Below are 12,283 nucleotides of genomic sequence, written 5' to 3'. Positions count from 1 at the left end.
GTGGGTAAGAACCTCACTTCTTCAGATGCAAGTGAGGTTCTTACCCACGAAAGCTTATGCTCCCAATACTTCTGTTAGTCTTAAAGGTGCCACAGGACCCTCTGTTGCTTTTTATGTTTGATAAAGCATTCAGCAAACAGGTATTGCAGTCACTCTACATAGCAGCCACATAATCATTAGTGTAGATCTTCTAAGTTCACTTTCTCAACCACCTGAGAGAAAAGGGGCATTTTTCTAATTGAATTATGGTAACCCTTTGGCTTAGAAATATGGTGTCATATTTGCAAATGACCATCAACTCAGGATTAAACAAAGACTGTGAAGGGCTAGCCAACTAGCAGTTTCTCCTCCTTGGTGTTCACACCTCAACTGCTAGAAGAGGGCCTCATCCTCCCTGATTGAACTAACCTCGTTATCTCTAGACTGATTCTTGCCTGCATATTTATACCTCCCTTGGAAATTTCCGCTACATGCATCTGATGAAGTGGGTATTCACCCACAAAGCTTATGCTCCAATACGTCTGTTAGTCTATAAGGTGCCACAGGACTCTTTGTTGCTTTTTTCAGATCCAGACTTTAACATGGCTACCAGGACCGGCTCTAGGCACCAGCAAAATAAGCTGGTGCTTGGGGCGGCACATTTTTAGGGGCGGCATGGCCGGCGCCAGAATGTCGCCCCTGCCGCCCCTAAAAATGTGCCCCGGCCGTCCTAGCTCACCTCCGCTGCCGCTGACGCTCGCCCGCCACGGCACGCGAAACAGCTGATTTGCGCACCGCTGCTTCCCCTCCCTCCCAGGTTCTCAAACCTGGAAGGGAGGGGGAGATCCTGAGCGCCCGCGGCATGCGAAACAGCTGATTCGCGTGCCGCTTCTCCCCCTCCCTCCTAGGCTTGAGAGCCTGGCGGGAGGAGGCAGGGCTGGGGATTTGGGGAAGGGGCGGAGTTGAGGCGGGGCTGGGGGTGGGGTAAGAAAAAAACAGGGGTGGCCAAAATTGTTTTTGCTTGGGGCGGCAAAAATCCTAGAGCTGATAGCTACCCAAAAATCCTGATGGCTACCCCTTTGATACTTAAAAACTAAACACACATTCTAAATCCTAAATTTTATCAGGCTATGCAAGATTTGAATCAAACAGTTTTTCTTGGCCTGCTGGACTTTGCAAGCAGTTTTCAGTTCAGAATTCATTCTAACTAGCTAAAACCATCCCTTCCTTCCACTTCAAGGAGACTTCTCTTTGTCTTCCAGGTGTTGAGATGGGGAGGAGAGAGGCGCCCTGTGGTGATGCCACTGTCCCTCATTTATACTCTTCTCCAAGTGCTGTAAAAATCCATGCTCTGTCATGGGATTTAGGTAGCCCTTATGGTGTAGGTGCACTGCTGACCATCCTTCATTATGAATTGCAAATTTTTGCTTGCACCTTTTGTTTACCTGAGATTTGGCATGTAAGGCCTCTGTGTTTGCAGTTTCTTTGTCCTCTCTGAGGGGCTAGTTTGTGGACATTTCCCAGACTCTCAACATGTTTCAGTAGCAAACATGTAGCAAAATTTCATAACATCATATACAATGATGATGCATACAGTTCAACAGGACAGTAATGGTCAGCACATTATGATTTTCCAGTGATACCTCACAAGGCATACTTTGCATAAGATTTATCATAATTGTAAAAGGGGTGACCATGATATTATAGATGGTCACAGTGTGTAAATACGTGCACATGAAAACAGTCCTTGCCTACACCTTCATTAAAAGAACAATGGGCCAGATCCAATGCCTGGTGACATCAGTGGGAGTCTTTCCATTGATTTCAATGAGCATTTGATCTAGCTCTATATATGGACTATTAAATTTAGTACATAAGTACAGGGTAGGCCCAAAGGAGGATCAGTAGCTTGTCCGATCTAAATGGGTTGCCTAACTAGTGGCTTTAACTACCATTAAGCATCTGTAATAAGGCATCCATGATGCCAGTCCAGCCTATATTACTCTCACCTCTTACAACCCTTCCCATTTCCTGTTCCTGCTCATGCTTCTTTTCTGACCACGAGCTCTGTCTTCTTTGCCCAGTTCTAACTTTTTTTGCCACCTTTTCATGCTGTCCCACACTAGAACAGCCTCTTAGTCAATATTTGCAAGGTTCCTTCTCCGCCCCTTTTAAATAACTTGTGAAAACCAACCTATTCACTAGTGTTTCCCATCTAGAATATCCACACAACCCTCCATACTTATTCTGTTTGTTTGTCCCACATGGTAGCAGCTCGTGTCTCTGGGGTAGGTACAATTCAAAGTACTGGATAAATAATAATTATTCTAAAACACCCATAAATGTTCAGCCATTCAGACAGCTTGAATTACTGACCATTCAGACATGTCTTTTCTCCAGAAGAAAGGTCGCAGTGGATTATCCTATGGCCTTCCCAATGCACTGCTGTGGGTGAAAGGAATACCGTGGTTATGATTTTTAAATAGACATATTTGACAACAGTTACCATATGGTTACCGCAGTGATATCCTATTCTAATTATTGTGAGTATTGCTCTATCTCAGATACCATATTGTGGTAACTGTTGACAAATGCTAATTATTTTGAATGGCAATCACTCTCTGATTTTTGGTGCATTTTTTGATCTCTTTAATTTGTGCCGGGGTATTTAGTTCCCAGTTCTGTACAGCTCTGTCATTAATATTTGCCTACCAGAAGCAGCTTTCTCTATCAATATATCAACATTACTGAGTTGCAGGTCACTCTTGGTCAAAATTTACGAACATAATTGACTCAAGTTAAACACAAGACACCACATTCAGGAACTAATGTGGTCTTTTCACGTATTTAGGTCTGATTGACAAACCGACATGCATTAATGAAAATGGTCACTGTGAACATTATTGCATTGACAGTCCAACCATGATACGACAATGCTTTTGTGCAGAGGGTTACGTACTAGCAAGTGATGAAGTGTCCTGTACTCCCCAAGGTAAGGTTATGCAAAGCAAGTCACTACAGCAACATATTTGATGGGTAACTTCTTTTTACAGTTGTCTCCAGGAGATGTCAATTCTTATCCAATTAACAGATGCTTTATTTCAACATATGAGTCAAGACAGGAATAACCCTAATAAAACCAGTGAGAAATTTGTGCTCTTTTTTACTACTGAATAAGACCAACAAACTTGGGTACTCTTCTCTATGGAATAGCACTCATCTCAAGAGATAACAAACTACAGCTGGGTTTTTTAAGTGGGGGTAAATTAATGGATGCCAAACTCCCTTGGAAAATCCCTACCTAAATTATTTCATTAATGGAGCAAGGGATTAAATGATTCAAATTGCTCCTTTGAGCACAGGCCTGGGTACCATGTGATTATGTGGCCTCATGAATAACTGCATCTATGCTCTTTTTTTCAAGTTGCTATATAATTATGCTCCAAAACATCAGCTTTTATTTTCAAAATATTAAGGGAGAGATTTTCAAAGCTGAAATGGGAGCCAGGCACCTAACTCCCATTTACTTTCACAAGGCGTTGGGTGTCTAGCTGCCCTTTATGCGTTGGTAAATTTCCCCCTGTAGCAATTATGACCGCAATGGAAACCTTTAGAGCGTGAACTGAGTGTAAACTGCTACAGTGGTGCACGCGTGAGTCTACAGGGTGCCTGGACCAGTAGTTCTGAGAGGAGTGACTTACTCCCATTCATCTCACCGGGGTATTGACACTGAAGACTCATGGTAACAATTGACCAATTGGGATGTCAACATTGGAAATGATTTCACTAAGAAACATCAATCCAATAACGTGCTTCTCCATTCTTGGCGGTTGCAGCAGGTATTGGAGTGGGGTAGTTGGTTTCTGTTTAGGGTTGTTGGGATGAGGACCAAGGAATTCCAGACTCACCACAAACCTCTGACCCAGCCAAAATGGGGAAGAAAATAAAATGTTTCCCTTCCTCAGTGATCAAATCATCAGTTGTCTCCTTGATTCCATAAAATCAAGACCGACTTCCTTGCCTTCCCATGTAGCAAAAGTTCCTACCCAGATGTCAGACCCTCCAGCTCCCTCTGACAACTTCTACAATGCCATTATGCATTTTTAATACCAAAATCCGCATCACATTTTATTGTTTATAAACTTCATATGCCCCTCAGTATATCTGAGGGTATGTCTGGATTGCAGTTAAACAACTGCGGCTGGCCTGGATCAGCTGACACGGGGGAGGCTCTGGCTATATGGTGCAGCCTCAGGCTAGGGCTGAAGTCCCAGAGCCTCAGCTGCAGCCCAAACCCGAACAACTCCACAGCAATTGTATAGCCCAGCAGCCTGATCCCCAGTGAGTCTGAGTCAGCTGACCTGGACCAGCCCCAAGTGTTTAATTGCTGTGTAAATGAGGCCTTGGTGACATTACCCTGCCTGAATGATTAGAGTTAGATGAAAAGGGGTTGTTAAAGGAAGGAGGCAGGAAAGGTAAAACAATGGCCTAGAAGATGCACCCCAGAAAACACTCAAATACAGGAGCCAGGTTTATGGCCTATCCTGGCTACAGAGATATTTTACAAAGGCTGAGAATCTGGAGAGCAGAAGACACCAATCTGTTAACAGAGCTACCGTACAGAAAGGGAGGGGGAGAAAGGGCTGTCAGGTGCTGCAAGAAGACGCAGGCAGACTGAGAGTCAGGGATCTGCAGCAGGCATGCTGTAACACAGTCCCCAAATACAATGGGGAGCACCGTGGCTGACTCATGTCTACTTACAGCCTTGAGGGGAAGGCCAAGTATAGGTGAGGCAGTTGGGGTGTAGGCCTCCGTTGCTGTAAATCCATTTTTCTGAGTACTGTGCACCTATGGGCAAAATAAATCCTACTTCTTTTGGGGAAGCTGCTTCTGTGGCCCTACTTACAGGTGCCCAAAGGGAAACTCGTGCAGATGCCAAGCCCATAGGATGTGCTAGGTGTCAAGGTTGGCAACCAGAGGGGTGCCACCTGGAAACCCAGTCAGGGAGTGATTGGATTGTGGAGTCTTACCCCAAAGAGAAGTGGAGGGGAAGTGATGAAGCTACTAGTGGGAGGACGGGAACATCTCTTCTCCCCACCCCCCACCCCCTGGCTGCCTTTAGGTGTGTGTAAGTGTGGCTCCTTTTCAAGCATATTATGCACTTGACAAAAAGAAGTGTATGACCCAAATTTTCATATGCGGCTGGAGAACGAGCCCACCTCACACCCACCTGTCAGTAGCAGCTCCTGTGCTGCAAGGCTGGGCCTGGTTCCCTGCTCTAGGCATTGCAACATGGCACAAAGGGTTACATAGTGTGGTGACCCCATACACCATGTCACAGCACCACTCACTTACATTTATCCTGGCTGCCCCTCCATCATGATGGAGCGGTGGCTGGGCCAAACCCGAATGGTGCTGTGACCCTGTATGCCAGGTTGTAACACCCATAGTGAGGAACTGGGCCCCATCCCATGGGCTAGGACCCATCACTGTAGGGTGAGTGCAGTGCGCCTTGCTCTCCAGCCTCCTCCCCACACCGTTCCCTGTGGCCTCCCTTCTGCTCCGAGCCGGGTTTATGGTTGCAGTTCAGGGGCAGAGCATGTAGCAGGCATGATAATGTGTGAAATTAGCAAGCCACCAGGTATAGCTGAAGGTGGCAACACCAATGACGTATGCCCCACCCTAGCTGCAAAACCTGGCTGTGCCAGTGGAAAGGGGTACACTAGGGGGACTAGAAAAAGGTCTCACTGGGTCAGCCTACCCAGGGACTGTGACAACACTGATCATTTGGGGGCAGCACAAATTATATTGAATTTAATGTTCAAATAAATCAATGAGATACTAATTGTGTTATTTATATTCCTATTTAATTCACTAACAACCTAATTTACCTGAGTCTGTCATGGAATTTCCTGTCTGCTGCTTCAAGGGCCAGAATTGACTTCAGTGGGATCAGGATTTCATCCTCAGAGTGCTGCAGAATCCTGCAGGTTTTAGATGCCACTTGTCACAGAGAACATAGGGCTTTGCTACCTAAGTGGACAGGAGACGGGACCTCTCCATGTGCTCCTCAGGAGGTCAGCAGTTTTGGAGCGGGGAGGGACAGGAAGTTTAGTAGCAGCAGATCAGGTGTCATGGAGGATTCAAAGAGAGCCCCTTGTCCTGCCCGCTTTAAAAGATCATCATGAAAACCCTGGAGGAATTAAAGGGGCACCAAACACACTATATCGATGCCTTTTTCTGAGCCTCCTGTGGTACCTGAGTGCAACTTCTTAACCAATGGGTCTATGTTGTAAGGTAATACCACTTGTGGGCAGTGTCCAGTCAGAAAAAAGCATTTACTCACTGGGTGATTTAAAATACGCTGTGATTAGCAATACCACTAGACTATTGGCTGAATTCTCTGCTGACATGTCTCATAGAGGGAGTTTTCTGGAGTAACCCTAGCAGAGAATGTGGCCCTGTGTGTTTCCCAGTGGATTTCATTGTATTTAATCACACTTATTACTGTGATGTGTTTGTTATTTTTCACAGTGGATTACCCATGTGGGAAAATACCTGTTTTGGCAAAGCAAAACACAACTCAGCGGGGGAGAATTGTAGGTGGTTATGTCTGTCCTCCAGGTGAATGTCCTTGGCAGGTGAGTCTTCTATTTCATTTTTTGTCATCAACTGAGTCCTTGGGAAAGGTGCTGGATGGACAGTGCTGGATAACAAACCCCTCTGTTCAGCCACAGAACAGCTAGGGCACAGCTAAAGGTAATGCAAGCTCCCCACCCACTGCCACCCTCTGCTGCAGTGACTGCTTTTCCAGGCATGAAACGGCAATTCAGCCTCCTCCATGCCCTGCCCATCCAGTCCTTGGCCTTATTGCTGAGATTGCCTACAAGCCTGTCGGCTGTAGTTACTGGGATGTGAACTCTTGGGCAGAATCAATAACATATGCGAGCAAAATTGTCCCATGGAAGATTTTTTTCCCCTCACACTTTCCATGCAATTGGTGCGAATGGTGTGTTCAAGCATGAGAGAATAAAATATGCAAAACTCTCCCTAAATTCTGTGTGTAGAGTACCCAAGTTGTCAATTGTCTACTTTGGAGCCAGGCACGAAGTTTCTCTTTCAGCAAATAGGAAAATAAAACCCTTTATTTCAGGACTAATAACTTTAGTAATTTGGATCCAAACACATTCCTGTGAAAGATTTAAATTCCGAAAAGGCAAAGCACAAGACATACAAACATTGCCAAGATCTCAGATGCTGACACTTTTACTCTCGCTGAGTCCCTTCTTCCATGAGTAGTCTTGACATGATACTTTTGCTTGTAGATTAAGGAGCTACTCAGCGTGAGCATTTACAGCCCTACTTATAAATGTGTTTGCATCTGAGGCTGGGATTTTCAAAGAGCCCTAAGGGAGTTAAGTGCTCAACTCCTATTGACTTTCAACAGAAGTTGGATGCCTAGTTCCGGTACCCCCTGAATTACTTTAAGCCTGAGTTACTAAAATGATTAGTCTAAAAACCTAGATCCCCCTGGGCTATACACATTAGTCCCTGCCTTGAAGATCAAATGGTAACTTCACCAATCAGCAGTTAGGAAAATGATGACTACACATGGTCCTTGCAGGCTAAGTAAGATGAATGTTCTCTGTAAATTCTATAGAATTTCAGGTCAAACAAATTGGTGTAACATAAAAGTTTCTTTTGCATATTTCAGGCTCTGCTAATAGAGAATGAGAAACCAAAGTGTGGGGGTTCCCTGGTGGGACCGAGCTGGGTGGTTACTGCTGCTCACTGCTTAGAGAACACACATCCCAAACAGCTCCGAGTAAAACTGGGTACGTCTTTCACTTGCCTCACTTTTTCAAACTTTGTGGCCCAAAATTTGTTGTCAGCTTTGCTTGGGTAAATCCAGAGTGATTCCTCCCAAGTCAGTGGAGTTATGCCATATTTACATGGTGTGACTCTGCAAACATTTGGAAGGGTTAAATACAACCAATATCTGTCAAAAACTGATTACAAATACAATGGCCATCTGCTTGCTTACAACAGGAGCAGTTAGCGATTCCTAAATGTCCTCTCGGCCATAATGCAAGTCTCAAAAACCAGAAGTTTTACAAAATGACAATTCTACGGTTGGGATCAAAGTTGCTGAATTACCCCCATTGTAATGGGGATGGGTGAACAGATTAATTACAGTGCAGAGTGCAAAGGTGTGAATGGCGTCTGCCTCTGCATCCTGGAACCCAGCCTTGAGAAGGGTTTGGGGGCAGTGGCAGTCAGGGCCAGTTAGCAGCGTGACTCCAGGAGGAACTCTGCTGTCAAGGAGTGGTAGAGGAAAGGTTTTCTCCATGGACAATCAGCGTCAACCCCTCAGTCCCTCCCGTTCTTGACCCACTCCCTCATTGGCCCATGGATCCTTCAGGGTGTGGGGGAAAGTGGGGTACATGCTGTGGAGGTGGCACTCTGATTACTTCTCTCCCACTGCTGGGAAATGCAGATGCCAGTGGAGTTACACTCAGGATGAATTTGGCTCCCAGTGTCTGGTACTGAGGTTATAGATATAACCTTGTCATGGAACCTAGTCTAGTCTTTTCTGTGCTAGAATTTAGTCCTGGAACAGCCAAGCTGGATAGTTCTAATGCAGTAATAGGCCCTCTTGAAGCTGCACCCTTACTCTGCTTGCTTCTGCTGTAATTCTGTCACTGAACCCTATTCCACGTCTTCTGTCAAGGGAGAAAGCTGGAATGAAGAAAGAGGCTCTAGGAGAAACAAGTACTGTCTCTGCTGAACCACAGAAAAGAATGAACAATGCAGGATTCAGTAGTGGCCGTGGAAATGTAGTAAGAAGAAAAGAAATGTCAGCTTAGTGATCTCTTTCCACAAGAGCTGTGTGGAGTTAAGGAGCTTACTATTTATGTGAACCTGACAGGTTTAATTCCTTTTCTAGGTGAACACACAATAGATCATGAGGATGAAGGGGAGCAAGAAAGGAAGGTTTCTGAAATCATAATTCATGAAAAATATATTCCACAAACAACTGACCATGACATTGCCTTGCTGCGCCTGGAGGCGCCTGTTAACTTCAGTGATTATGTGGTACCGATATGTTTGCCCGAGAAACAGTTTGCAATGTCTGAGCTGTCCTCCATTAGGTTCTCCACAGTGAGTGGATGGGGGCGTCTAATAGAAGGAGGTGCTACTGCTGCAGTTCTTATGAGAGTTGATGTTCCACGTGTAAAGACACAAGAGTGTATAAGTGAGGCCAACTTAACTATTACAGAGAACATGTTCTGTGCAGGAGACCTCAGTGGGACTAAAGACTCCTGCAAAGGGGACAGCGGCGGACCTCATGCCACAAAGTACAACACCACCTGGTTTCTGACAGGGATTGTCAGCTGGGGGAAGGGGTGTGCTACCAAAGGCACTTATGGGGTTTACACAAGGGTGTCTAAATATCTCGAATGGTTAAACAATCACATGGATTCATAAGCTGCCAGGCTTCCTCTAGTCAGAATGTTTCCAAATTGCAGAGTTGTCTTTTTGAGTCCCACCTGGGACACTTCCCTGTTTAGCATTTTTCCGGATCTTAAATAAATTACCCACACACTTACATAATGATTTGAAACCAATATCTTTCTTGTTCAGTCACATTACTCATTCACCTGACTGCATTGTTTGTACATTATTTTAAAAGAGGAATTACTCTGCAGCAACCTTTTTGAAGGTTGTAACATTTATAAATTATATTTCCATTACATTACCTTACATCACAGTTGCAAATGCAAAAGTCAAATCTTCATATGAGTGATCTGTCCTAAGACTCCAGAACCAACGAAACGGGAAAAGATTCTTTCCAGGTTTCTAAGTCTTTACTGAGGGCTTAGTTTCATTTTTCTTACATCAAATAATAAAGTAATATTGCTAACAATTATAATATTGACCCATATTTGTGACTGGTACATCTGACTTTAAGGTAACTTTGCTCTGGTGTAACATTATTACATTATGAGAACAAAGGGAATTGGAATGCTTATTAGTATAGCAGCCCCGTACAGCAACAGTGTTCAAACTGTGGCTTTTGTCATTTGTGTGTGTAGAATGATACATTTTAAGGACAGAACTATGTTCTGACCGCCTACATAGCACAGGCTATTGCTGGTTGCATGTGCCAATAATTGTTTTCACGTGCAATTGATAGTATATGAAAAATTGTGAATGCACAATGAGAGGCTGCACTGTGGTTTCTTTGAAAATATGTCTCCAAATGTCATTATGAGGGCAACATAATATATTAAGGGAGAAAGGTAGATATAATAGATCAGAATTTTAGAAAATAATTTACTCTCCAAATTAATTCAAATCAGTCTGAATAGCAGCACTGTCATAGGGACTGGCTGAAGAACAGTAAATTAATGAAACCTGGTAATTCACTGAGATGGGAAGATATTTAGGGGGCTTCTGCAGAGATCCATACTATGTTGGGTCTCATTTTATTTAACATCTTCATTAATGATACAGTATACCGATCATATTCAAAACTGCAGATGCCATTGAATTGGGGAAAGCAGAAAATTCCAGTAAGGACGAAGAGATAATAATGTAAAGGGACCTAGAGAGATTTTTTAAAATGGAAGAAAATAATGAAGGAACATCCATCTTGGAAAAATGAAAACTAATATATCTGGAGGAAAAGATAATCCAGATCACAGATATTTAGTGGTAGGTGAGAAATCTGGAAAGTAATAATGCAGAACAGGCCTATAGGTTATAGTGACCAGCAAATAAAGCATAACTTTGCAATGAGGCAGTTAAAAAAACAACAATCCAGTTCATTTCGAGATTCTTGAGACAGGACGTCTTGGAGCAGAGAGTTAATAGTTCCTCTATGTAGGGCTCCATTGTGAATGTTATGTTAACTTCTGGCCCGCTCATTTACAGAAAGATACTGACAAACTGGAGTGTATTCAGAAAAAAACAAGCAAAATGACAAGGGGGCTAGATGGATGGCTTTACAAAGGACATTTTAACTACAATTTTAATGTGTATCTTGGCTAAATAAATGATTGAGGCAGAGTGTGAAAGGTATCAAAGGTGTGAACTCAAAGGAAGCAATTGTTTAATGGGGTGCTACCTAGGTGCAATGGGGTGAAAATATAAAAAGGAAGATTGAGGCAAAATATCCTGACAAATCTCCTGACAGTGGGATTTGTTCAATTGAGAAATAGTACCCAAAGCATGTAGTGGAAACCCCATCCCTTGTGATATTTAAAGCTTGACAGGATAAAAGTCTAGAAAATAAGTGAGGAAGGGCTCCTCTTTAAAAGATCCTTTCCTGGACTGGGGATGGGGCAACAGGTCTATCTGCTACTCCCCTGGCCCCAAATACTGAAGTTGTTGAAAATGGGTCAGCTGGGTCCAGTCCTTCACCCTGAAGATGTTGGAAGAGAAGAGTATAGAAAGCAACTGAAAACTACTAAAGGTAACTGGGTGGACACCCCAGGATCTGATTCAGAAGGGGGTCAATTTCTAGACTCCACAGGAGTTAGGGAATTACTGAGCTCTTCAACCTTCCTCCCCACTGGACCAAGAGAAGGGAGGGGGCACTTTTATCTCCTGCCCAATGGTCCAGGCAATGGGAGCGTTGGACCCAATGTAGACAAATCTAGCTCTGCACACCTCTTGCAGCTAGTATGGATGACAACAGTGGCATATTAAACAAAACCATCTAATCATGAATATTAGCTGTAAATATTCAGCCTTATTCAGATAGCCAAATATGGCTATATTGTTGCCATCCCAGTCATTTTTATTCAGTTGCTTACTAATAGATCCTTTCCATCTCTACGCTATTTATTTATAGCCTATCTATAAAAGCTTTGGCTTATTGTACTGAAAAATTACAAAGCACCCGATTAGATTTCCTTCAAAAATATTTAGCTTTTATTACACACACAAAAGGTTTCCAAGAAGTTTTCTGATTAAAATAGCCAGCTTCTAAAAACTCATCTACTCCAGCATCCCCAGCTCTTCTTCTGCATAACTCTCTCCAGAGCATATAATTAAGCAGACATGCAGATTAGAGAATTAGTTGCAACAGCGTTTCCTCTTCAGTCTGTACTCAACCCCGTCTAACCAATAGAAATGCAACAGCTCACATGGCTCCTAGGCTTTTGTGCACATACTTTGGAATAATTAACATGTTAATTAGTGAATGAGCACCCTGCAACAAACACTGCTAAGACCCTGCAGGACATGTTTTCAATTTAGATTCAAAATGCAACATTTCCTAGAAAAGTGCTTCAGG

The 12,283-nt window shown here is 43.5% G+C and overlaps 1 protein-coding gene across 1 annotated transcript in view; it reads left to right on the top strand.

Moving 5' to 3' along the window:
• Positions 1 to 9,913, top strand: part of F7 (coagulation factor VII) — a 14,405-nt gene extending 4,492 nt beyond the window's left edge. Inside the window, exons 5-8 of the mRNA XM_034758133.1 lie at positions 2,831 to 2,971; positions 6,514 to 6,620; positions 7,694 to 7,814; positions 8,927 to 9,913. Of these exons, the coding sequence (XP_034614024.1) occupies positions 2,831 to 2,971; positions 6,514 to 6,620; positions 7,694 to 7,814; positions 8,927 to 9,468 (911 nt within the window). The 3' untranslated portion in view covers positions 9,469 to 9,913. The remainder of the gene's footprint in view (positions 1 to 2,830; positions 2,972 to 6,513; positions 6,621 to 7,693; positions 7,815 to 8,926) is intronic.
• The last annotated feature ends 2,370 nt before the right edge of the window (positions 9,914 to 12,283 follow it).

Source organism: Trachemys scripta, chromosome 1, assembly GCF_013100865.1.
Source record: "Trachemys scripta elegans isolate TJP31775 chromosome 1, CAS_Tse_1.0, whole genome shotgun sequence".
Classification (NCBI taxonomy): Eukaryota; Metazoa; Chordata; order Testudines; family Emydidae; genus Trachemys; species Trachemys scripta.
Note: the sequence above shows the minus strand (reverse complement) of the source record. Positions and strands in the feature narration are given on the sequence as shown.